Genomic DNA, 24,881 nt, shown 5'->3' on the forward strand with positions numbered 1-24,881 from the left:
AAGTAGTACAGCGATATATACCAAAGTAGCTATATATTTGTACAACTGTAGCTTCAGTTAGCGGAGAGCTATTAAAAATGCTACCTATCATTCGTTCACACCCATAACTATAATTCTCAAAAGCGAAACAGATACAGAATTTAGAACCTTTGTCTATACATCACTATATATCATATAGCAAAAAGGGGAACAAACATCCTACTTCAATTCACCGTTTTTTTAAACTAGAATATCAAAAACAATTCTAAATCTAACATATGTTCCCATTTAATCAATTATTTGTCAAAATTTTCCTATAATTGTAGAAATGTCCAGTTGTCACGATATTCAGAAATTACTTAAAATGAGACTCAAACTGATGTGATTCATGGAACAGCTATTTCTAATGTAACAACTTAAAAACCAACAATGATCCTGCTAATCAGCAATTTGGGGCCAGAAACTGTACGGTGAGAAAAAGCAATAATCTTTAAAATTAAATTTTCAAATATACAAAATATATGCTCTAATTATTTAATAAATGCATTTTTGAGGATTTAAAATACTTCACTCCGATTGATATTGGCCGGAAAACCTGTCGCAAATACTCGAGCTCTCATGAGGTGTCGATCTCTTGAAGAGATTATAATCGCTGCGTTTGTTGCCAAAATTTATCAAATTTTATCCATAACCAAATCAACGAAAGCTGCAAAGTTGTCCACTACTAGATCTGGTTCAACAGATGAAGGATGATTCACTTCATCAGATGGTCTGTATTTGCCAGTTCTGGTTAGGATAGCAGTGGCAACTCCTGCCTTTTGTGATCCTCCGACGTCATTCACAATATCATCTCCTATCATTACTGCTTCACTTCCTTCCACTCCTATGTCCTGTAACGCAAAAAAAGAAGACTTCAGATTTTGATGGTGAGGAAAAGAGAAAAAGGTACTATATCAATAGTGATGATCAGTTGAAAGAAAACTAAACACTTGATTTTGAAATTTACATGCTTAGCTGGGCGAAAGAAAAATAGCCTTGTAGATCAAGATCACGCTAATCTATTAAATTTCAAGACTGGAAATGAATGGCTGGTCAATTTCAGAAGACAAAAACCAGAGTTTGGGACTATAAACTGTAAATATCCACCTGTCTAACAACTCAGGCCGAAAAGAGTCGCAGAAAACAAGATTTCAAGCAGCGAAGCATCAGATTTCTCACTTGAACTTCAACTATATAACTAGAATGACCCAATCCGTTAGTTTAATAACTATAGCCGACAGAGTGTTGAAGACTTGACGTAGAATATGGATAGCAACAGATGCACAAATGAGTTGGCGGATTGCTGATATAAAATATCTAAATTAAAATCTTTTAAAAATTAATAAAAAACAAAAACGATACAAACCGAGAGGACAAGAAACGGAGTAGTTTTTATAACATTTTCTGAATGTTGTGGCGTGCAACATTTTTTCTCCAAGGAATTTGCGATGCCGTATCTGTTTGATCAGTATCTTCATACACAACACAAATCAAATAAAACTACAAAAAACGTTAAAAAAGTTAAAAAGCAAAAGCCTTAAAAACAAAGATTTATTTATTTCGGAACAGACTGGCCAATTAAACATTCAAGACCAATTATTGTGAAAAGTCGAAAAGATAAAATCAGATCACTTCAGAAATAGACAAAACAGATTAAAAGTATTACGACGTAAGATTAAAACCAACAATCAATTGAAAAGGACACTAAAATTACAATAAAATTGGAAAAAAAACAACGTTGAGCTAGTTGCTCCCAAACGACTGGTGAGCAGTTTGCATCGTCAGTAGCTATTTGTTCACCTCAAGCTTCACTGTGAGGGGGAAATGAGTAAAAATGGTGCATTGGGGGAGGGAGCTGAAAAGAGAGGAGGGTTTAGAAAAAGGGAGGGGACGAGCGTGCGGCGTTAGGGTTGGAATGATGTGGCGGTGGAAAGACGTGCGGGTCTAAACTGCTGAGCTGCTTAAAGCCCTCCGGGCTTCACATGTTTATCCGCTTTTTGAGGAAGATGGCCAGAAAAAAACTATCAGAGCAGAAATCGGTAGTACAAATTTCATACAAAAGAAAGACTATCAGGACTCATCTAATTGCTAAGCTTTGCTTGAGAGCAATTAATAAATTAATAATCTACCAGGGGAAACCACTCTGGGCTATAAAACTAGAGCTAAAATCAAAAACTTTCTTGGAAAAGCCACATCAGAAAATTTTTATAGAAAAAAAACATATCAGTACTGTCTAAAAAAATTACATCAATCATCGGGCGAGAAGAATTCAATTTATCCACATACCCTGAGAGCAGCATCAAAGTAGGCCTTCGATGGCTTTCCCACAACCTGTGCAGTCACTCCGGAAGCGAACTCGAGTGCCTTGGCAAAGGGTCCCACATCAAGACAAAGTTCGCTCGTTCCGCCTTTCCTATAGTACTTGCCCATTCCCAATGAGAACAACTCCGCGCCTAAAATGGATCCTGTTTGAAAATGTTGAAAAACTCAATTTCCATTTTTTCAGCTTTCAAGAAAAATGAATTTGCCTAACAACTGAGAGGTATTATCTGTTTATGCACGTGTTTTAAGCAACAGGTAGCGATAGACCAACATAATATTGTAAAAAAACATGTGGACTGTTTGTTAGATTAACGTCGAAGATGAAAGATAATAAGTATCGGCTAAAAGCTTTTTCATAAAAAACCGATTAACATTGCAGAAGCTTAAAGGATCCAACAGGTTTCAGGATATGAGCGGTTATTGTCAGCTCTAACCTCTATTGGGAGGACAAAACAAGGGTAAAAATTAACTGACGGATAATATATTTTAAGGTAAGAAAATGAGCTTAAAACATTTTACAATTTGATTTAATTTAAAATAATCACAACTTTTACCAAACCAATAAAAATCACCCCTCTTTTCTTATGATATCTCAGAATAAAAAGCAAAATCTTTAGCACAAAGACGCCAATTCAAATTTCGAACAAAGATCCATAAGCATTCGACCAGAATATCGCAGCCTAAAATTTAGCAACGAATAATTTCCAATCACTCTAGTGCAACTGAAGGCATTGATAATTTTTTCCCTTTCAAAGACAATGCATGGAAGCAGTCAACTTTGCCGATAAACATTTCTGGCCTCGGAGTACGACAATCGCAAGAGCAATACAGGGCCGCATATGTGGGCTCAGTGTTAGCTTCTGATGACTTGGTTCAGAAAATTACAAACAAGCTCTTCAGATAGTGGAGTTTTGAAAGAAATCTATACAAGCCTTGAACCTTTCAACTTGACTTCCTACACAGAAGAAAATTCCAGAAGCTGTAGATACTGAAAAGTTTTCTGAGCTACTAAGAAATCAGTCGCCAAACAAGGAGAAAACTAGAATGCAATCACTTTGTTTGCCTCAATCCGGCGCATGGCTTGCGGCACCTGGAGTTCCTGCCTTAGGTCTCCATCTCAGTCCCAGTGAATTTCAAATTAGTGTCAAGTACAGACTAGGGACTGCAGTTTATGAAGATGAAAGAAAATGCCTGTTACGCACTGACTTTTAGTATGTTTCTCGAGGTATTATTGATGTTAATATTTGGAGCAAATAATGTGAATGATTATCAATTTACAAGGGCTTATTTTGATGTTTCACAGTAACGTTTTTAGCGGATATAATTTGAATATTAGCTAGTAATAGCCTTTTATTGAGCGGTTCGAATGCATGATATATCCAATATTTTGCCTTGTATTTTCAAATCTTTAGCCTGTTTCAATTAGCTCTAAGGAAGCCTCTTTTACTTAGTAAATTATAAAGATTTTTCCAGTTCAATCTTCAATTATTTTAGCGAAATTAAATGACAATATTCAGAGATAAGTTTCAGAAGTTTTGGTTAAGTTCTAAAAGATTGTTGTCAACTGATCGTCAGGCTGGCTCTCCGGTGTTCTGGTGATCGTGGGTTCCGCAGAGCTGTACCTTGAGCTGTATTGGTCCTTCGCAAATATTTACTGATCTACAAGTTGGGCAATTTCCGGCTTTTGTACGTTTCTTGATGTTTGTTAAGTAAATATACAATTTCCCTATTATCACCTACTTTATCAGAATAATTACTTCACCAAAAACATAGTTTCTCTTGAAGTTATTTACCAAATATGCGAATTCATCGTCAGCGAACTCAAAAAGGTAAATATTGAGGCTTTTAGGCACTTAATGTGTCTGGGTTACAGGTCTAGATGGAAATACTGGCTACAAATGGCCTTGAGATTTATCTGAATATGAACTAAATTAAAGCACTTTATATGGATAATTAAAAGAAAAACATCACGTAACTATGAGGCACGAAAAAGAAATAGGGACGTGACAATGCCGTTACTGCATGTCTGGGATCCCTGACATTTTCAGTGACAACGCCGTCATCTGTCACGGAATAGGGGATGCAATTTCAAGGCACGATAGGATTCGTGACCGTATTGCATCAGCTTGCTCAGCAGCTAACTTGTCTCCAGTTATCAAAAAACGGAAACTTATTGCTGGAAACAGTTCGCGCCCTGGCGACATATTTCTGCCTTCATTGAAACCAGGTCGCACAACTGCTCTAGACGTCTTCGTAACTTCTCCACTGCAACAAACCATTATAAATCATTCGGCAGAGAGGTCTGGTTATGCGATTGAAGCAGCCGAAGAGCGAAAGTATGCACATCACGAAAATTGTTGCTCTGAGCAAGGAATTTTGTTCGTTCCTCTTGCTGTTGAGTCATTGGGCGGTCTGTCAGTTACTCTCAACACAGCGTTAGAGCGCATAGCTCTGTTAGCTGTCAGCAGGAAATATCAGTTGCAAGGACATGCTATCACTTTTGGTAGATTGGCTCAGTCGGTTTCCGTTGTGATTGTACGAGGATCGGCTACAATGTTGCTTGCACGATTCCCGTAACCTCGACGTTTGCAATGTTTTTGGGCACATTCTAATTTGGGCAATCATTGTGAACTCCAAGAAGAGTGGAGTCATTTTAGAGGTGTCACCCAATGAGAGCGGACCTTCGTTTTTGTAAGTATTGTCTCACCCAACGAGCGGGGAGAACGTAAATAATTTCCATGAGTTCAATGAAGATTGAAAAGAGAAGAATTCTGAAATTTAAGGAGAACAAGACTGATGTTATAGAGAGCGATTGAGAAGAATGAAGAATTCTTCAGCAAAACAAACACTTCCTTATTTGAACTTTTAATGAGCAAAAACTTTTGATTCCGAATCAAAGTTTGATAAAGATTTGTATTAATCCATATAATTTAATTCAAAGAAATATTCCTGCTGCAAAAGATAGCAAACCATCCTCTTCATCTTCAAGCATCTTGTCTGTTCGACATCGATTGGCGAATGCATTGCACGTTTTCCAATTTGTAGAATACCGATGGATGAAGCACTATATTGCAATAAAAATATGCTCTCCCTTCAATAGACCACTACACATCAACTTCCATTAATACTTAACAGTTGGTTTTCATCTCTTTCCGTGCAATTCTTTGCATGCGTCAAAAATGACATTTCGAAATAGCTTATTCTTTCCTTTCTCTTCGTTATGGGTTCTTCAAGCTGTGTTAAATGCTCTTTATGAAAAAATAGGATCAATTGAAGACTCGGGATTTTGGCATGAGAGCGACAGTTGTTTGCTAGATAGTTTCTCATTCTACCAAATAAATTATTGGCCAGTGGAAATCGGGTATCTAATCCAACCATATCATTGCAGTCTGATTAAAATAAGCATCCTTAATGTTTGAAAATTCTGACCTGATTAGTTGATCCAAATAAAACTGATTTTGTATTGATCCATCGTTCGTCGCTAATTTCACACTTCAGTCTTTTTTATGTTGAGGTTCATTCCGTACTTCTGACTGAGGAATGTAGTTACCTGACAAGTTTTTGTATACTGCTTTTGATTGTTGTAATTAATTTCGGATCATCGGTGAACCAAAAATTATTCGGGTAACCGCTTCGCGCACTTTATACCGTGAAAATCAGCAACTTCGAGAGTAAAAAAAAATAGTTAAGGCATAGTTATGCGATTAGCTCTATTAGCAATTCAGGTAATCAACAACAGATTTTCGACAAAAAACGTTAACCTTAGCAAAGGAATCAAAAATAAACAATATGGATCCAACCCCGCAAACTGTTATATCTGAGTAAATAGCGTGCACCTTGAGTATCTGGTTATGCTTAGGTAAATGTAAATTCGCTATTGAAATCATAACCGTGAGCAATTTTAATGTGAAAGCCGTTCATTGGTATATGATCAAACATTATGAAACATAACAGACTAACGTCGGGCACATTGTTCTCATACGACCGGCGAACGATTGGCTTCGTCAGTAGCTAGCCAGCCACGGTTTAGTGAGGCTAGCTTTAGATTAATGGAAGGGGCGTAAGGTGAGCGCAGCGGGGGTGCACCGCAGTGGGGGTGCAAAAGTGGATTGGGGGGACTGATGTGGCGGCGGTGGATGGGTAGGGGTGTGGGGTCATTCTCTTAGAGCCGCCCTTCGCACAATAAGTATAAGTCTCCAAATCAGATTCTGTGAATCGCATACTTGAAGACTAGTGAGATGAAAGGCTCCAAGAGCACTTAATGCCCGCTGGGCGCTACCTGTTTATCCCCGTTTTTAAGGACGAAAAAACAAATGCGTCAGACGAAAAATTGGTCAAGCGAAAAATCACATAAAAAAAGATCGACAGGACAAATATAATTGCAACAAAAATTCGTTTGAGAGCAATTAAAAATCTTATCTCTGCCAAGTTTAGTTTGTAAAAAAATCGTTAGTTCAAACACTAAATATTTCCATACATTTGGTATTTTTTGTGCACGCCTATAACCATTACAGTCTACTTGGCAACACGCGACGAGAGCGGATTAATGCAAAATTGCACTCGATTCGAAAACATCGAAGACTCTGTTTGGAAATGTGTTCTTAATTACTCTAGTGAACCAGACTTATGTTTGAATCATTGAACGGTTCTAACAGCGGAAAACGCTAAGTGGATATCACACGACTAAAACAGGAAACATACTCATGAAACGACCGAAGTTGACATATTCGGTTCAAAAGTGCATTCTTAGAAAGAGTTTCGGTGTTGCGTAAAAAAATGTCAATTTTGAGCAGAACTGATTGGAAAAGAAAATTGAGATGCGAAATACTGGCGCAAAATTTATTGGGATATTTGTGAAAAAATTCGATATGTCAGTTTTGACCAGAACTGAATGGTGAAGAAAACTGGGATAAGAGAAATACTGAAGCAAAATTTAATGGGATATTTGTGAAATTAATCGACATGCCAGGTTTGAGCCGAACTGAATGGGGGGGGGGGTACTGAGGCAAGGTATATACTAAATCAAAAATTAACAGGATATTTGTTAAATTAATCAACGTGCCGGTCTCGGTTAACACATTGTTGTTTGGATGACAGAGACAACAGACGGCAGAAAGACTGAAAAATTCGACAGGAGATTCACTGCGAAAAAAGGACACTGGAATCCAATAATTGTTCCGACCCCCACTTTAGTAGGGAGGGAGGAACTATATACTCAAATGGGTTTTTTTTGTTCAGTCAATTTTGGCCAATCGATATATTCATCGTAGAGAGTTGTGAGTGGTATCGTTAAAAAGCTGGTACAACCTAGAAAATGAAATTAAAAAGATTTTTTTGAATTTCGTTTCTTACATGGATTTATCCAGTTTTCAAGTTATGTGAATATTAGACAGTTTTTATTCACATTTTCTGTAATTTTTGCTAAAAATTGGCACAATTTTGCTAATATTATTTAAAAAACGTTTAAATTCTTAACAGTAGAGTTTTATTGTTACTGTAAGAGACTGGAGAGCTTTGCTGAATTAATTGATTTGAATTTCTTTGACTAGAAACTTTGACGAAATTTTCAAAATTCAGACATATTTCAAAATTGGGCAAAATATACAATTTTTGTCCAATTTGTTTAAGTTTGCCGAAAGTGGAGACCTAAAAACAGCTGACAAAATCTCTCGAAACTCCAAAAGAGAGCTATTTGAATCTCGGTGCCCTGTAAAAGTCTTCTGGTTTTAACATTTTGCCGTTTTCTACAAATTTAAACTCGATAATTTTACAAAATGCATCATTTTTTTAATTTGAAGTATTTCACTCAATTGGTCTAATTCCGAAACCATTGGTACACTTGGGCTAATCTTTGGGCGCACAGCCAAAATCAGGGATACGTTTGATATTATCATGGATTCTTGCAATCAAAAACTTTTTAATTTTAAGAAGAGCTTTAGTAAACTTTAACTTAATTATTGTGTTTTTTCTTCAATTGTTAATCTTTTTGCACTCTGATTACTAAGTCTAAAAATTCAAAAGACCAAATGGCTTCTGCAAGAGGTGTAGGAGAACATGTATCATGCATTTGATTGTTACCTAATGTCTCTTATGAACTTGTTAATTTTATATTATTTCTGTCAACTTTTACCTTACTTTCAGTAAATACAGGTGAAACTTTCTTTCTTATAAAATACAAACTAATATTGTACCGGATTGCTTTAAGAGAACGGTATCTTGGCTTTGGTACTACGAGTTTTCATACAAAATTTTGTGATTTTTGTGCATAATTGCCCAACTTTGCCGTTGTTTTTGTTTCTTTGGAAAATTGTCACGTTATCATTACTTAGCAATATATCTGAAAAAAATACATATATTTAAATTAAACAAAATTTTTGTTTTCTTAAATTAAGATTGTGAGGGCTGTAACAACGTTCTCCTGCAGAATTTGGTAGAGCTTTTTTTATTTTGCCTCGAATTTGTAGTTAATTTTTGTTGTCGTATGCTAAAAATCGGGTAATTAATGTACTCAGTGGCCAACTATTAATAAATGAACTAACTCAATAACTGATATCGATATATAGCGAATGCTTTAATTGACTTCAAAATTTTTTTAAAAAAACGAAATTATTCTTCAACTTGACCTTTTGTCTGGTTTGCGTTTTTTTTTTCGTATTTTTCAATGTCGTATCATTGTCGCCTCATTATTGAGAGACTTCTTCAACGTTTGGTCGAAGGAAACAAGGACTTTTCTGTTGTTTGAAACGTTTTGACTGATGTCTTCAGGGCTTAAACAATTTGTTTCAGAATGTTTGCGAAATTTAGATATATTTATGTTTTGTGGTTTCTTTGCTGTCATTTTGAAATAGTCGTTTTGCAAAACAATTTTATGAGTTTCAAAGGAGACGTAAAGGAAGATTTGGTTTCCCGAGGTTAAAATTTTTATAATTTTAGTAGCTTCAACACTGGTTTATAAAATTGATTGTGAAAATTTTTATTTCAGCTTGTATTTATTGTTTGTTTATGATATAATGACTTAGTCTCACTAATAACAGGCGCAATTAGTTTTCAAAACAGTTGCAAAATAAACTCTCTACTTTTAGTTGAAAGCTTATGTTGGCCATGATTTTTAAAAATTTTTGTTTATTTAAAAAGACAATGGATTTCTGAGATTTGCCAATCTTATTTCTTTTAACTTGTAGCTTAGCATCCCTTTAGAAAATTCACATATTTTACCCAATCAACTTAATTCTGCTCTTTATAGCGGTTTTTTTCTTATTTTCCTCAAATGGTCTTTGTTCTTGTTACAACTAGTTTTCGTAAAATATTCGTCATTTTTGCATATTCCACCAATTTTGAAGGTTTTTATTTTTTTCACAGTATCACAATAATGGGCGCATCTCTGGTGACTTGACAAAAAAGCAATCAAATATTTTTAATCTTTATAGTAACAGCTTGAATTTGTTGCCCGGGACATAGTTTTTGTGCAAATTTTTTTCATGTGATTTTTTTTCGTGCATTTATTTTCACATTTTGCCTGTATTTGTTGTTATTTTTGAAGTCGTGTGACAAATCCATGATAAAGAAAGGTCTCAATCACTCCCTATGGAGGTATAAAATAATCTTTTAATGATTTCAATTGATCATAAAATTTGACATTAATTCTTTTCATAAAAAGAACGTTTTTTAAAATTTGCCTTTTTGTTCATTTCTTGTGGACTTGTTATCAAGTCGCATTGAAGGAAAGTCCCATATTCTCCTCTAATGAGGTACAGGAAAATCTTGTTTAGTATAAGTTCTATCTGATGGCATTTTGATTTGGTTAGTGATTGTTTTCAAAAAATGGACAAGTTTTGGTCGTAATTATCATTTGTAATTATTTGATTTTTATTACCGTCTATTCTGGTAGCCATATAATGGTAGCCACAGGTCTCATTGGCCCTCTAAGGTAGATTGTTTTGCTCATTTAGTGTTTTGTTGAACGATATGTTGATATGTTACTTTTTTATCTCTTCCTCATTGTGTAGACAATTAAGTGAAAAATTTAGATGAGCGGGGTCGGAACTTTATGTGCGAACGCACATTACCGAGCCACCTTGTTGTGGAGAATTCTCAAATATCGATAAGTTTATGCGATGACTTCATAGCGTCACAGGTCATGATAACGTAGCTGTTTCGAACTTCAGAAAACTGCAACATTTCAGTTATCCAATATTTTGAAGGATGTGTCCGGTGGACAAACTTACAATTCTCATACGAAAAGTAATAAGGGAATCCATAAAAAATGCGATTTTCATTTTCTACAATTTGAACAATTATTCTAATTTGCAGAACTCTAACGTTGAATTGAGAAATCTAAGTAATTAAATTGGAATGGTTTTAAAGATGAGAGTTCAGGCTCATAGATGATTGAAAAAAAAATACGAAAATCCCATTTAACCATTCCACAATTCCAAATTTGAACAATTTTTGCAGCTTTCTGAAACCCAAACAATCAGCAGAGGAATATTTTTTGCAATTAAATTCAGGCTAGGATCAGTGTAATGCCTCAATATGCGGCTCAAAGGTTTCTCAACCATTAATGACAAATAAAATAGTCGCGGGAATAACAAAAAGACTCTTGAAAAACTGCAAGATAGCTGGGCCCCAGCAAAATGGTGCAACTCAGTAAAACCAACCACATTGACTATATATAAAACTGATGTTCTATCAGGATCTTGAGCGTGAATATCTGCAGAAGAGAACCAATTTCGCTCAATGTATTTTAGTCAAGTCCAGGCATCATATCATCTCTTTCAATTCCCGGCAGCATGTTGAAACACTTAATATTTCCATACATTTGGTATCTTTTGTGCACGCCTATAACCATTACAGTCTACTTGGCAACACGCGACGAGAGCGGATTAATGCAAAATTGCACTCGATTCGAAAACATCGAAGACTCTGTTTGGAAATGTGTTCTTAATTACCCTAGTGAACCACACTTATGTTTGAATCATTGAACGGTTCTAACAGCGGAAAACGCTAAGTGGATATCACACGACTAAAACAGGAAACATACTCATGAAACGGCCGAAATTGACATATTCGGTTCAAAAGTGCATTCTTAGAAAGAGTTTAGGTGTTGCGTAAAAAAATGTCAATTTTGAGCAGAACAGATTGGAAAAGAAAATTGAGATGCGAAATACTGGCGCAAAATTTATTGGGATATTTGTGAAAAAATTCGATATGTCAGTTTTGAGCAGAACTGAATGGTGAAGAAAACTGGGATAAGAGAAATACTGAAGCAAAATTTAATGGGATATTTGTGAAATTAATCGACATGCCAGGTTTGAGCCGAACTGAATGGGGGGGGTACTGAGGCAAGGTATATACTAAATCAAAAATTAACAGGATATTTGTTAAATTAATCAACGTGCCGGTCTCGGTTAACACATTGTTGTTTGGATGACAGAGACAACAGACGGCAGAAAGACTGAAAAATTCGACAGGAGATTCACTGCGAAAAAAGGACACTGGAATCCAATAATTGTTCCGACCCCCACTTTAGTGGGGAGGGAGGAACTATATACTCAAATGGGTTTTTTTTGTTCAGTCAATTTTGGCCAATCGATATATTCATCGTAGAGAGTTGTGAGTGGTATCGTTAAAAAGCTGGTTCACCCTAGAATATGAAATTAAAAAGATTTTTTTGAATTTCGTTTTTTACATGGATTTATCCAGTTTTCAAGTTATGTGAATATTAGACAGTTTTTATTCACATTTTCTGTAATTTTTGCTAAAAATTGGCAAAATTTTGCTAATATTATTTAAAAAACGTTTAAATTCTTAACAGTAGAGTTTTATTGTTACTTTAAGAGACAGGAGAGCTTTGCTGAATTAATTGATTTGAATTTCTTTGACTAGAAACTTTGATGAAATTTTCAAAATTCTGACATATTTCAACAAAAATTGGGCAAAATATGCAATTTTTGTCCAATTTGTTTAAGATTGCCGTAGGTGGAGACCTAAAAACAGCTGACAAAAACTCTCTAAACTCCAAAAGAGAGCTATTTGAATCTCGGTGCCCTGTAAAAGTCTTCTGGATTTAAAATTTTGCCAAATTCTAAAAATTTAAACTCGATAATTTTACAGCATGCATCATTTTTTTTAATTTGAAGCATTTCACTCAATTGGTCTAATTCCGAAACCATTGGTACACTTGGGCTAATCTTTGGGCGCACAGCCAAAATCAGGGATAGGTTTGATATTATCATGGATTCTTGCAATCACAGACTTTTTCATTTTAAGAAGCGCTTTAGTAACCTTTAACTTAATTATTGTGTTTTTTCTTCAATTGTTAATCTTTTTGCACTCTGATTACTAAGTCTAACAATTCAAAAGTCCAAATGGCTTCTGCAAGAGGTGTAGGTGAACATGTATCATGCATTTGATTGTTACCTAATGTCTCTTATGAACTTGTTAATTTTATATTATTTCTGTCAACTTTTACCTTACTTTCAGTAAATACAGGTCAAACTTTCTTTCTTATAAAATACAAACTAATATTGTACCGGATTGCTTTAAGAGAACGGTATCTTGGCTTTGGTACTACGAGTTTTCATACAAAATTTTGTGATTTTTGTGCATAATTGCCCAATTTTGCCGTTGTTTTTGTTTCTTTGGAAAATTGTCACGTTATCATTACTTAGCAATATATCAGAAAATACATATATTAAAATTAAACAAAAATTTTGTTTTCTTAAAATAGTATTGTGAGGGCTGTGACAACGTTCTCTTGCAGAATTTGGTAGAGCTTTTTTTATTTTGCATCGAATTTGTAGTTAATTTTTGTTGTCGTATGCTAAAAATTGGGTAATTAATGTACTCAGTGGCCAACTATTAATAAATGAACTAACTCAATAACTGATATCGATATATAGCGAATGCTTTAATTGACTTCAATTAAAATTTTTCAAAAAAGTGAAATTATTCTTCAACTTGACCTTTTGTCTGGTTAGCGTTTTTTTTCGTATTTTTCAATGTCGTATCATTTTCGGAATTTAGCCTCATTATTGAGAGACTTCTTCAACGTTTGGTCGAAGGAAATAAGGACTTTTATGTTGTTTGAAACGTTTTGACTGATGTCTTCAGGGCTTAAACAATTTGTTTCAGAATTTTTGCGAAATTTAGATACATTTAAGCTTTTGTGATTTTTTTGCTGTCATTTTGAAATAGTCGTTTTGCAAAAACAATTTTATGAGTTTCAAAGCAGGCGTAAAGGAAGATTTGGTTTCCCGCGGTTAAAATTTTATAATTTTAGTAGCTTCAACACTGGTTTATGAAATTGATTGTGAAAATTTTTATTTCAGCTCGTATTTAATGTTTGTTAATGATCTAATGACTTAGTCTCACTAATAACAGGCGCAAATAGTTTTCAAAACAGTTGCAAAATAAACTCTCTACTTTTAGTTGAAAGCTTATGTTGGCCATGATTTTTAAAAATTTTTGTTTATTTAAAAAGACAATGGATTTCTGAGATTTGCCAATCTTATTTCTTTTAACTTGTAGCTTAGCATCCCTTTAGAAAATTCACATATTTTACCCAATCAACTTAATTCTGCTCTTTATAGCGGTTTTTTTCTTATTTTCCTCAAATGGTCTTTGTTCTTGTTACAACTAGTTTTCGTAAAATATTCGTCATTTTTGCATATTCCACCAATTTTGAAGGTTTTTATTTTTTTCACAGTATCACAATAATGGGCGCATCTCTGGTGACTTGACAAAAAAGCAATCAAATATTTTTAATCTTTATAGTAACAGCTTGAATTTGTTGCCCGGGACATAGTTTTTGTGCATATTTTTTTCATGTGATTTTTTTTCGTGCATTTATTTTCACATTTTGCCTGTATTTGTTGTTATTTTTGAAGTCGTGTGACAAATCCATGATAAAGAAAGGTCTCAATCACTCCCTATGGAGGTATAAAATAATCTTTTAATGATTTCAATTGATGCATAATATTTGACATTAATTCTTTTCATAAAAAGAACGTTTTTTAAAATTTGCCTTTTTGTTCATTTCTTGTGGACTTGTTATCAAGTCGCATTGAAGGAAAGTCCCATATTCTCCTCTAATGAGGTACAGGATAATCTTGTTTAGTATAAGTTCTATCTGATGGCATTTTGATTTGGTTATTAATTGTTTTCAAAAAATGGACAAGTTTTGGTCGTAATTATCATTTGTAATTATTTGATTTTTATTACCGTCTATTCTGGTAGCCATATAATGGTAGCCACAGGTCTCATCGGCCCTCTAAGGTAGATTGTTTTGCTCATTTAGTGTTTTGTTGAACGATATGTTGATATGTTACTTTTTTATCTCTTCCTCATTGTGTAGACAATTAAGTGAAAAATGTAGATCAGCGGGGTCGGAACTTTATGTGCGAACGCACATTACCGAGCCACCTTGTTGTGGACAATTCTCAAACATCGATAAGTTTATGCGATGACTTCATAGCGTCACAGGTCATGATAACGTAGCTGTTTCGAACTTCAGAAAACTGCAACATTTCAGTTATCCAATATTTTGAAGGATGTGTCCGGTGGACAAACTTACAATTCTCATACGAAAAGTAATAAGGGAATCTATAAAAAATGCGATTTTCAATTTCTACAATTTGAACAATTATTCTAATTTGCAGAACTCTAACGTTGAATTGAGAAATCTAAGTAATTAAATTGGAATGGTTTTAAAGATGAGAGTTCAGGCACATAGATGATCCCATTTAACCATTCCACAATTCCAAATTTGAACAATTTTTGCAGCTTTCTGAAACCCAAACAATCAGCAGAGGAAAATTTTTTGCAATTAAATTCAGGTTAGGATCAGTATAATGCCTCAATATGCGGTTCAAAGGTTTCTCGACCATTAATGACAAACAAAACAGTCGCGGGAGTATCAAAAAGACTCTTGAAAAACTGCATTCGGGTTGGAAGATAGCTGGGCCCAAGCAAAATGGTGCAACTCAGTAAAACCAACCTCATTGACTATATATAAAACTCATGTTCTATCAGGACCTTGAGCGTAAATATCTGCAGAAGAGAACCAATTTCGCTCAATGTATTTTTATTCAAGTCCAGACATCATATCATCTCTTTCAAGTCCCGGCAGCATGTTCCAAATTGCCTCAACGAAATACATCACCATTAGTGGTATCAGATTAGGAAGTATTGGTAGCCAGTGAGGATTCAGAAACCTATATGATGTTGTGCCCCCGGTTAGCGAACAACGAGGGCGAAGTTTCACTCAAAGTTTTGCAGAAATCTGATGACCGTAAAAATATCGCGACACGGTCGCGATTGATAATAGTGTCAGGAATCAATTGTCGATTCTCAAGAGTTGTTAAAAAGAGATCACGTCAGTTCACTGAAATTTCCGCTCCAGTGAACATCCGTTGCGCTTCGTCGTTTTACAACAATTTTGAGCTGGTAGAATTCTCAAAGACGGCTAAGAGCTATTGATTCGTCGGTGTCAGCAAAGAGTGGCTCTACTTTGTCAGTTTGTAGCAGTTCTGAGCTGGCAAAACTATCAACATGATTGGCAACAGGAAATGATTCGTTAGTGTCAGATAACAGTCGTTCCGCTTTGTCAATATAAGATCCCACGACGGCTACTATAAGGTCAGCACTGATCATTTCATATAACACGGTCCGGAAGTCGTGATTGCTGGACGTCAATAAAATCACTAACCTCTCTTCTGTATGCACAATCATTTCTCCGAGAGTCTCTCAATCTAGTTTGCAGTCGTGGTTCAGGTTCACATCAAAAGTAGTATGGAGGTTGAGAAGAAAGACGGATTGATTGGGTGATATATTAAGACGATGTAATAATCAACGGGTCCTATTTTACCTGAAATGGCTAATTATCACTTGAGTTGCTCTGCTTGTAAAAATACACCTAATTAAAATCTATGAGTTGCAAACTGTTTAAATTTGAGCAAAACAAGAAAATTAATTTGAAATAACTCGAATCTTCCAGTCCCACCAGTTTTAATCTTTATTAGAGGGATTTCAAGGATGTCATTATTGATATTAACTGTTTCTAAATACAATCCCAAAAAATTGATATCTCAAAACTATTTTTCTGGTTAAAATATTTGTGATTAGTTTATCGTATTTATAACAATTGACGAATCTATTCACTTTCAGTGCTCCTAATGCTTAATTAAGTTTCAAATTTCTGCAACTTGCATGTTTTCCACTTGTAGGTGCATGCAAAAGCAAACCCGGGATGAACATATCATGAAATGAGAACTGACGTTTAAAAACTCGGATTGATTTTTAGGGGACTTTTGTAAAATTAATCAGTTGAAAATTCGAGGGATTTGTGCAATTGTACCAATTTGAAATCTGTGTGCTTAGATAAGATTTTAAAAAAATCTAAAAATTGAAAAATCCGGGTTTTTTTATTTGATGAATTCGGAGCTCATTCAATGAGCTGATTTCCGCGTTTACTTGGGTTTGTAGCGCGCAACGAAAAACTGTTCACGTTCCTTCTTGTGGTTCCCCAAGTTGCTAGTATGTGCAAAAAAAATGTTTATGGTATTTACGTCTTGTGGTATTTACGTCGGTAGTTTTCGCATTATAAGTGCGCAAAAAATGGTGACAAGTTTATTGACTCCCATCCTTTGATCTCGTCGCCAACTGTAATCTAGGCCTTTGATTTTAGGGGATTAGTCGCCAAAATACAAATTGCTACTGTGGCTAACATTAGCATCAAGGATTTAACAAATTGAGCTTAGATTTATTCACATTTTGTCTGCAATTTTGTTTGTTTTGTTTCACTGATTTCAGCAAATGCGGTTTCCAAAACGTAATGAAATAACTAACAATTTTATGGGGCTCAGATTTACAAATGTAATTAAAAATTTTGCTTTATTTCAGAGAACGCATCTATGTAATAAAAACTCGGTTAGATGCTCTAACACACAAAAATTATCCATTAGCTCTGATTAAGTAACCCATTCTATTTATTGAATTTACATGCAATCGTGTTTTATTTCCGTTGGTATCTTTGGTAGTTTTCTGTAAGTATACATTGTATGTAGAATACACGACGTGTATAAAACACGTCGTGTATTCTACATACAATGTATACTTACAGAAAACTACCAAAGATACCAACGGAAATCGGTCCAGCAGAAAAGCAAGCAGTTTTCATAAACTGCAAATGTGAGAAACACTTGCAAGTGTAGTTCACAAAATCCTAAAGGCTGTTCAGAGCCCATCCAAATCCCCCCGAAGAGAACTTATTGGGCCGTGTACATCTATGTTGTCCAGTAGACTGTAATGCCCAGACACTCCAACCAATATGCAAAAACGTTCAATCGAGCTATTTGAAGCTGCGACTAGTATTGCTCCCGAATCTGGTACATATTTTGCTATATATCCAATTAGCGCCTGCGTCGAAGTCAATTCAAAAGCAGCATTCAACTATCAATCTATCCGGCTATCATTTCACGAAAGAAACACTCAAGAAGACGGAACTAGGATGCGAATATCTCGCTCTATTTAAAAAAATACAGAAAGAATTTAATGAGGAGCAAATTATTGAACAGATTATTTTGGTTATATCAACAACAAATGGACCAATCAGTAAATGAGAACTGATGAAAATAAGTTGTATTTCAAAGCCAGAGCTTTAGAGTGTCAATTATAATTAAGATCGAATCAAATGTCAGCGCATCCAAAGCTGCAGATAGCTGGGGGCAAATGACTTTTAACCTAAAGCTTTTTTTCATAAACACCAAAGAGCTGTGATTAACACCCAACCTGTTCCAATATAATTTTAAAAACTGTTTTAGAAGACGCGGATTAAAAACTAGTACGGGTTGACGTTTAGAGTAGCTGTAGTTGCTTGGATCCCATCAATCAGTGGTCTAACCTGGATTGTCGACTAGCACTTTGAAAGCAGTATTAAGGGAGTAGTAGTCGAAGTTGTCAACTGCGTCTCCCATCAGTACACAATTGGGTTCACTCTGGTCCAAACTGTCAAAGTAGGACTCCACATTCTTGTGCACCAACACGTAGGGTCTAAAGAAACACATATCCCCCTCTATCATTTCAGCACGATTTCAATTCATTGTGTAATTGGTACATTCAAAATTAGAGATAAACCGGTGCGTTTTGGGAAAGAATTTCGGAGTGAAATGTTTGCAAGGGTTAAAATGATTTCTGAGTTATTTTTCCTAGCAAAACACGACTTCAGAATTGTATTTGACATTTCAAAGCCCGTGCAATTACGTTTATCGATTGTCATAGCTATGCTGGCCAACTATCAGGCAATAAAAAATTTTGGCAGTCTGTTGATGCAATCTCAATTACCTAAATTTAGTTATGTGCTTAAGAAGATCCATCAAAATACACAATACCATTTTTGAAACGAAAGTCAACTTTCCGCTTTTTTCAGTTGATTAAACTTTTCGAGCTCCATTGGGTATATTCATAAGGTATTATATAAAATACAGGTAACACAATCATCAATCAGCTGCGCTTACCTTAACTTTTTTTCAGATATGATTTTGTAAGCTGCAGGAGTTGTGACGAATATCTGATCCAGACTGACATCTAGACCTGCCTCGTGACAGTGCTTCAGTACTTGATCTGGTGGACATGCACTCTCATTGCTCACCAGCCTAACTGCCAGACCACTCGACCTGTAAACATCATAAACAAACTAACGAAGTGTGAATGGAACTGATTATACCAAAAAAGACAAGGGATGGTTAAAAAGAGATTTTCTCCATGTGAACAAAGTATTTGATTTCCTTAGGGCATGTGAACAAACTAATGCATTTTGCACTGACAAGGTTTCCGGCCTAGTGCCAAATGGCAATGTTAATTACATTCTCAACATAGAATTTTAAGGGCATAAAATATCAATTAACATGTAATTAACGCGGGAACAGAGAAAGTTCCGACATACTAGCTGCGGTCCGATCCTTTGTAACTCTCGGAATACTTAGAGATAGATACTCAGGGAAACAAAAATTTAGGGAACACTTTCAAGTAGGAAAAAGGACAAGATCAACGCGCTTTTTGATACAATGACAACTGAATGCTTTTAAATTCAAGCGTTATATTACTTTACGCTTTCTCGCTTAATTTTGTCACTCCCTCACTCTTGCTCAATGATCCGGGGCCTTCAATTGTTGGGCCTCAATTTTTCTTATTTCCATATCCCAAAAGAAAAACAAAGATGCATTGTTTGAAGCCGCATACTGCGGAATGTCCCATTTTATTTTGACATCCCGAAACACCAAAAAAACAGAACACAAAAATCAAAACTATAGACACATTGAGTTTAAAACACTGTCTAGCAACAAAGAAAGCATATAAAAATCAAAAGGAAACTCTAAATGCTCAAATAACAATCAAACTCCTTTTCTACTTCGAAAGACGAATTCGAAACAACTGCCCTTTCACCCAATGCATTAGCTCTATTCATGTCGAGTTAATTTCAATATCGAAATACGGAAACGAGACCCCACTATTTGACCGAATTAAAAATTCCAAACTCCAAACACAAACAGAGAATGGAGACATAAAAAAAATATTTAACTCACAATTCTACATAAATATTTCTGCAAAGCATGAAACGATTCAAAACGAAGCAAAAACAGCTCATAAGAAGAAGCTGTTTGATGCTTCACAGATACAAAACATTATGATAAGGAAAACTACAAAATCTAATCGTTCTTGACAAAAGAAATTATGATGAAAACGTCTTTACTATCAATACGTGATCAACAGTCGCCACCGTTTGGCCGAAACACCGTTTAGCCGACACACAAAAATGAGAATGTAACGTCCCTAAACAGTCCGTTATATATTTATATTCATATCTAGTGCTATAATTTTCTTTTAAGTCTATATCTTTCCATATATGAAACTCTTATATTACCATATTTATTACCATATTTGGACCGAGAAGTTTGTCATCATCATATATATATTTGCCTAAACTACCATATTCGGACCAGGAAGTTTGTTACCATCATAAATATTTGTTACTTGCATAAAACCAACAACCAAACCAGAAGAAACCGGATACAAGTTGATGTAGCTTTGATCATGATCTATATAACAACCTCTTTAAACAATGCCTTAGTTGGAATTTCTTGTATATTTGTTAAAATATGTTTATCAAAATGTAAAACCAGATTTAGAGGAACGAATTACTACTCTGAAATTAAGTCAGTTTTTCTTATGCATTCTTTTCAACCTTTCGAGAGTGAGTTTTAGATTGTCGGCCCTGCTCCGGAGGAAAACCTTGGCCTATAAAATCGTAAATTCATATTCAAGCTTAGTTTAAAAAGCATTTGAAAAACCAACTAGATCAAGGAATTTTAAATAGCACCTCACATGGTGACAGGAGTGGAGACAATCACTCACTCAATTCCTACAATTTTCACTTATCTTCAATTTTATTCTTAACTTTATATTTTTCTTCACTATGCCTCTAATTAACTATGACTTCCCCTACGTACAACCCAACTCACTACGATGCAATTTATAACTACTGCCAGGACTCAGTACTCTTCTACACTCTCCCCAATGAGCCGGATATTGTTGTTTTCGGAAATCCAAACCACTACGGGACGTCAATAGGCCCTGAACTTATTTATTTTTGATATTTTATTTACGCTATTTGTTTTTGGTAGATTACACGACAATTCAAGAATTCTAGTAATTGTCCAGTATTCAGGACCAACCGATTATTTTCATGAACAATTCGAAATCGAACACAACGCATATATTAGTCTAACAGGCAACGTTGTTTTTGTACTCCACGGGTAAAATTCTATTTGTCTTTCTTTACTTTATTCACTTTCTTAATTATTTTACTATTTACTTCTTCAGCATGCAGATCTATTATAAGATTTTTCAGAAACTCCTTAACACAGAGGTATACACTAGATTGCCTATGACCACGAGACTAGTATCATTTTTTGATTCGTCCTGCAAAGAAACGTCCATAGAGGTGAAGAAATTTTTTGTTCATAAAAACGATACCGAAATTTACCTTCAAGGCGTTTTTCTAAATGGTAACGTCGCCATTGTACATGTAAGTTTTGATAATTCATTGATTAGTGCCAACAACAGATATGACTTCAATAACTTCGTTAATTTGTGTTACCAACACGCGCCAATTCGAATCGGTAATCAGGCCGACGTAACTATTTACCCGTGCATCTAAATGTTTTTCTCGTAAGCCACTTTAACCTCTTACCTTTAATTACTTTGTTTCTATATTTCCCTTTCCCTAAATCTCTTCAATTTTAAGCATTGACTTACCTTACTGATTTATAATTACTTTATTTATACAAAAATTGAAAATGTCTCTCAATATCTGTCAGAGAATAGACAATTTCCTCGAAAGTCGTGATTTTCTTTACCTGGTCATTATTATCCTTTCCAGCATAATTGCTATTTACCCTCTCGCTCTTTATATCCTCTGCTATAAGTATACAGCAGTTGTACTTCGGTTTTGAGTGGACAGTGCTGAACAAAGTTATTGAATAGCGAAACCTATTAGCCAGTTAGAGTGGTTATTAGGGTCACACTTTAAAAACCACCTTTTTTAAAAAACACCGGTCCGATTACTGTGAAAATTGGCACACGGCCAGCTTATTGTCTTACTTAAAGATTGTATAGAATCGAATTGTGAAATTCGATATAGTTATTGAGCAAATTGGATTTAAACGAATCAAACTGACACACTGCTACACTCCCGAGAAGTGACACACCAAGAGGAAACTACAAACAAACTAGTAGGTTGTTCTCTTTAGATTGTTTTAAGCATATTTTAACATGTCTGCCAACGCTCAAATAACGGTCGAGCCGTACAGTGGCTCCGAGAAAGAGAGCTTTCGACAATTCGAACAACTTTTTCGCGGTTTTATCGGAGTTGCCGGAATCGCCGCAGGCCAACAAACCAACTTCCTTCAGTTACATCTAAGAGATGCCGCTCTTAGATACTTCCAAACGCTTCCGGCCCTAACACGCGCAGACGTAGACCTCAGCCTGACAGCGTTACGAGACCACTTTTGCAACCAAGACCTCCAGGAGGTCCATGTTCTAAAATTAGAACAACTCAGATTCGATCCAAAGAAGGACACGCCTGAGAATTTCTTAGTTAATTTGCAAACGAAAGCGCAGCGGGCATACCCAACACCAGTCTTGCCAGCAGTTGCACCCTTAGCACTCCCAGGAGATGAAGGAGCCAGAGACGCGGCGGAACAAACTAGGTTTGACGGAGAAACCGCAGCCCGCGCCGCTCGCCTCCAAGCAGCCGAGGCTAACAAAAACGAGCAAGTAAAGAGGATCTTTATAAAGGCAATGCCTGGCTGGCTAAGGTCCAAACTAATGGAACAATTACCAGCAACGCCAGTGGAGGATCTTTGCACACTTGCCCGAAGACAAATGACAATAAGGGATATGTGCCGGAAGGAAGATTATCCTGAGGATGGCTTTAATGAAATAAGTGATACAGTACAGGATAACATTATCAATGCGCTCAGCAAAATTAATCAGAACCAGGACGCTCTTGAGAAGAAGATTGAGCAACTCGACAACAAGATAACTGTAACTGAGGCAGCAAAAGAACCTCAGACATCCAGCTATGGGTACCAAAGAGCCCAAGTCCCAGCAACTCCCGACTACCACCAAATCGCCCAAAACCCAGCGAAATTTGCATCAGCATTCCACAACCCTGCAAATTTCAACGAGTACCGAAAATTTCGAAGCTTTTCGGAAAACACACGAGGCCGATTCTACGCGAACCGAGGAAATCCAAATATGAGACCACGATTTACAAATCCAAACCCTCAACCATTCTACCCAAGAGGAGGATACCAACCTAGAATGCCAAGAGGACCATATATGCCTGTTACCCGAGCTAGTGGAACTTTTTGTTACACTTGTGGATATCCAAACCACAAATCAAGTCAATGCTCCCAACAAAGAGGACGCCCAAATAACAGAGGAGCGCAATTTCCTTTCACCCGCTTTCCAAAAAACTAAATAAGCCACCCTTGAGTACCCAAAGTCGTAAAACACCCTCAGAGCCAAAAACGCAGCAAAAAATATCTTCCAACTCAATTCGATTTCCAAAGAGCCAAAACAAACCGCTTTGTCTTATGTCAAAGTTAAATTTAACAACAAATTTACACGCCGAGCACTCATCGACACTGGAGCATGCTCAAATGTCATAAATAAAAAATTCTTCGAGGAAATTTGTCAAATCTCCCCAGAGCCAATTGAATACGAAACACCCAACTTCAATTTAGTCAAGATGGCTAGTGGACAGCTAGTTAAAATTGACAAACAAGCCAAAATCACCTTTCAACTTGCCCACAGGAAATTTACAGAAAGTTTTTTAGTCCTAAACTCAACAAACCCAGTTATTTTGTGAAACCCCTTCTTTATCAAACATGACATTTCGATTAGCCCAAAGCGAGGAACGATCCAGTTTCCTGACCTAACAGTCCAAATTAATGAAATAAAGCCAGTAGACGAAAAACGACGAACTTTTCGACATAAGAAAATCTCGATCTACACAAATAAAAAACAGACAATTCAACCCTACGCACAGGTACTTTTGGAGTGCTCGCTTCATAAGGATGCCCCTGACTGTGCCAACCAAAGTGGAGTAGTCATTCCCAATGAAATTTTGGAAAAAGATACCGAAATTGCCCTAACCTCTTCCCTTAGTACAATTGACAAAGACAACATTTTGTACATCTCTGCCCTTAATATCACGGAACACCCAATCACCGTAGATGGTCAGACAGAGGTTGGAAAATTCTCAACCTTGTCTACCGAGCAGGCAGAAAAACTTACACAAATAGACCCCCAACTTATCCCTTTGGCAAAATCAAGAAACAAGGAAGACTTTTTTGGAGAAATCAATCAGTTAATTCAAACTGAATCGGAGTCAAATTTCGGTCAAAATACCCGTCCAGAGCCGGAATACAAAAATCTGTGGTTCCCAACACCCGAAACTTGTGAGCATCCAAGCAATCTACCACCATTGCAGCAGGAGATTTACGACCAAATCCTGAAATTCCAAAAACTCGAAAAAGCTGATCCGAAGACAAACGAGGAAGATCGAGCTTTTTTCTTGAAAAAATTCACCTGGGAAAATTCACCCCTTTCTTTAGCAGAACGCGACGAATGCGAAAAACTTTTGGTTGAATATAGTGACATATTTGCTAAGCACCGTTTTGACGTCGGATACAACACAGAACTAAAAATTAAATTGACACCAGAACACGAGCTACCAGTATATGTCCGAGGTCCGCCTACACCAATCCATCTGCGTGATGAGCTTCATGTCGAACTAGCCTTGATGCACTACTACGGTCTAATTACCACCTTATCGCAATCTAAGTACAGCAGTCCACTTTTTGCCCATAGAAAAGAATCTGGAAAACTGAGAATTCTGATTGACTTACGACGAGTTAATCATCTTTTGAAGACTGATTATCAAAATGCAAACTTTCCAATCTCTAATATGACAG

At 35.9% G+C, this 24,881-nt stretch overlaps 1 protein-coding gene across 1 annotated transcript in view; it reads right to left on the bottom strand.

Annotated features, from left to right (window-relative positions):
* Positions 1–463: 463 nt before the first annotated feature.
* Positions 464–24,881, bottom strand: part of LOC142345708 (phospholysine phosphohistidine inorganic pyrophosphate phosphatase-like) — a 45,917-nt gene continuing 21,499 nt past the window's right edge. Inside the window, exons 2-5 of the mRNA XM_075397964.1 lie at positions 18,855–19,013; positions 18,242–18,390; positions 2,305–2,471; positions 464–869 (exon numbers count right to left, since the gene is read on the bottom strand). Coding sequence (XP_075254079.1) covers positions 654–869; positions 2,305–2,471; positions 18,242–18,390; positions 18,855–19,013 — 691 coding nt within the window. The 3' untranslated portion in view covers positions 464–653. The remainder of the gene's footprint in view (positions 870–2,304; positions 2,472–18,241; positions 18,391–18,854; positions 19,014–24,881) is intronic.

This window comes from Convolutriloba macropyga, chromosome 9, assembly GCF_964194025.1.
Source record: "Convolutriloba macropyga chromosome 9, txConMacr16.3, whole genome shotgun sequence".
NCBI lineage: Eukaryota > Metazoa > Xenacoelomorpha > Acoela > Convolutidae > Convolutriloba > Convolutriloba macropyga.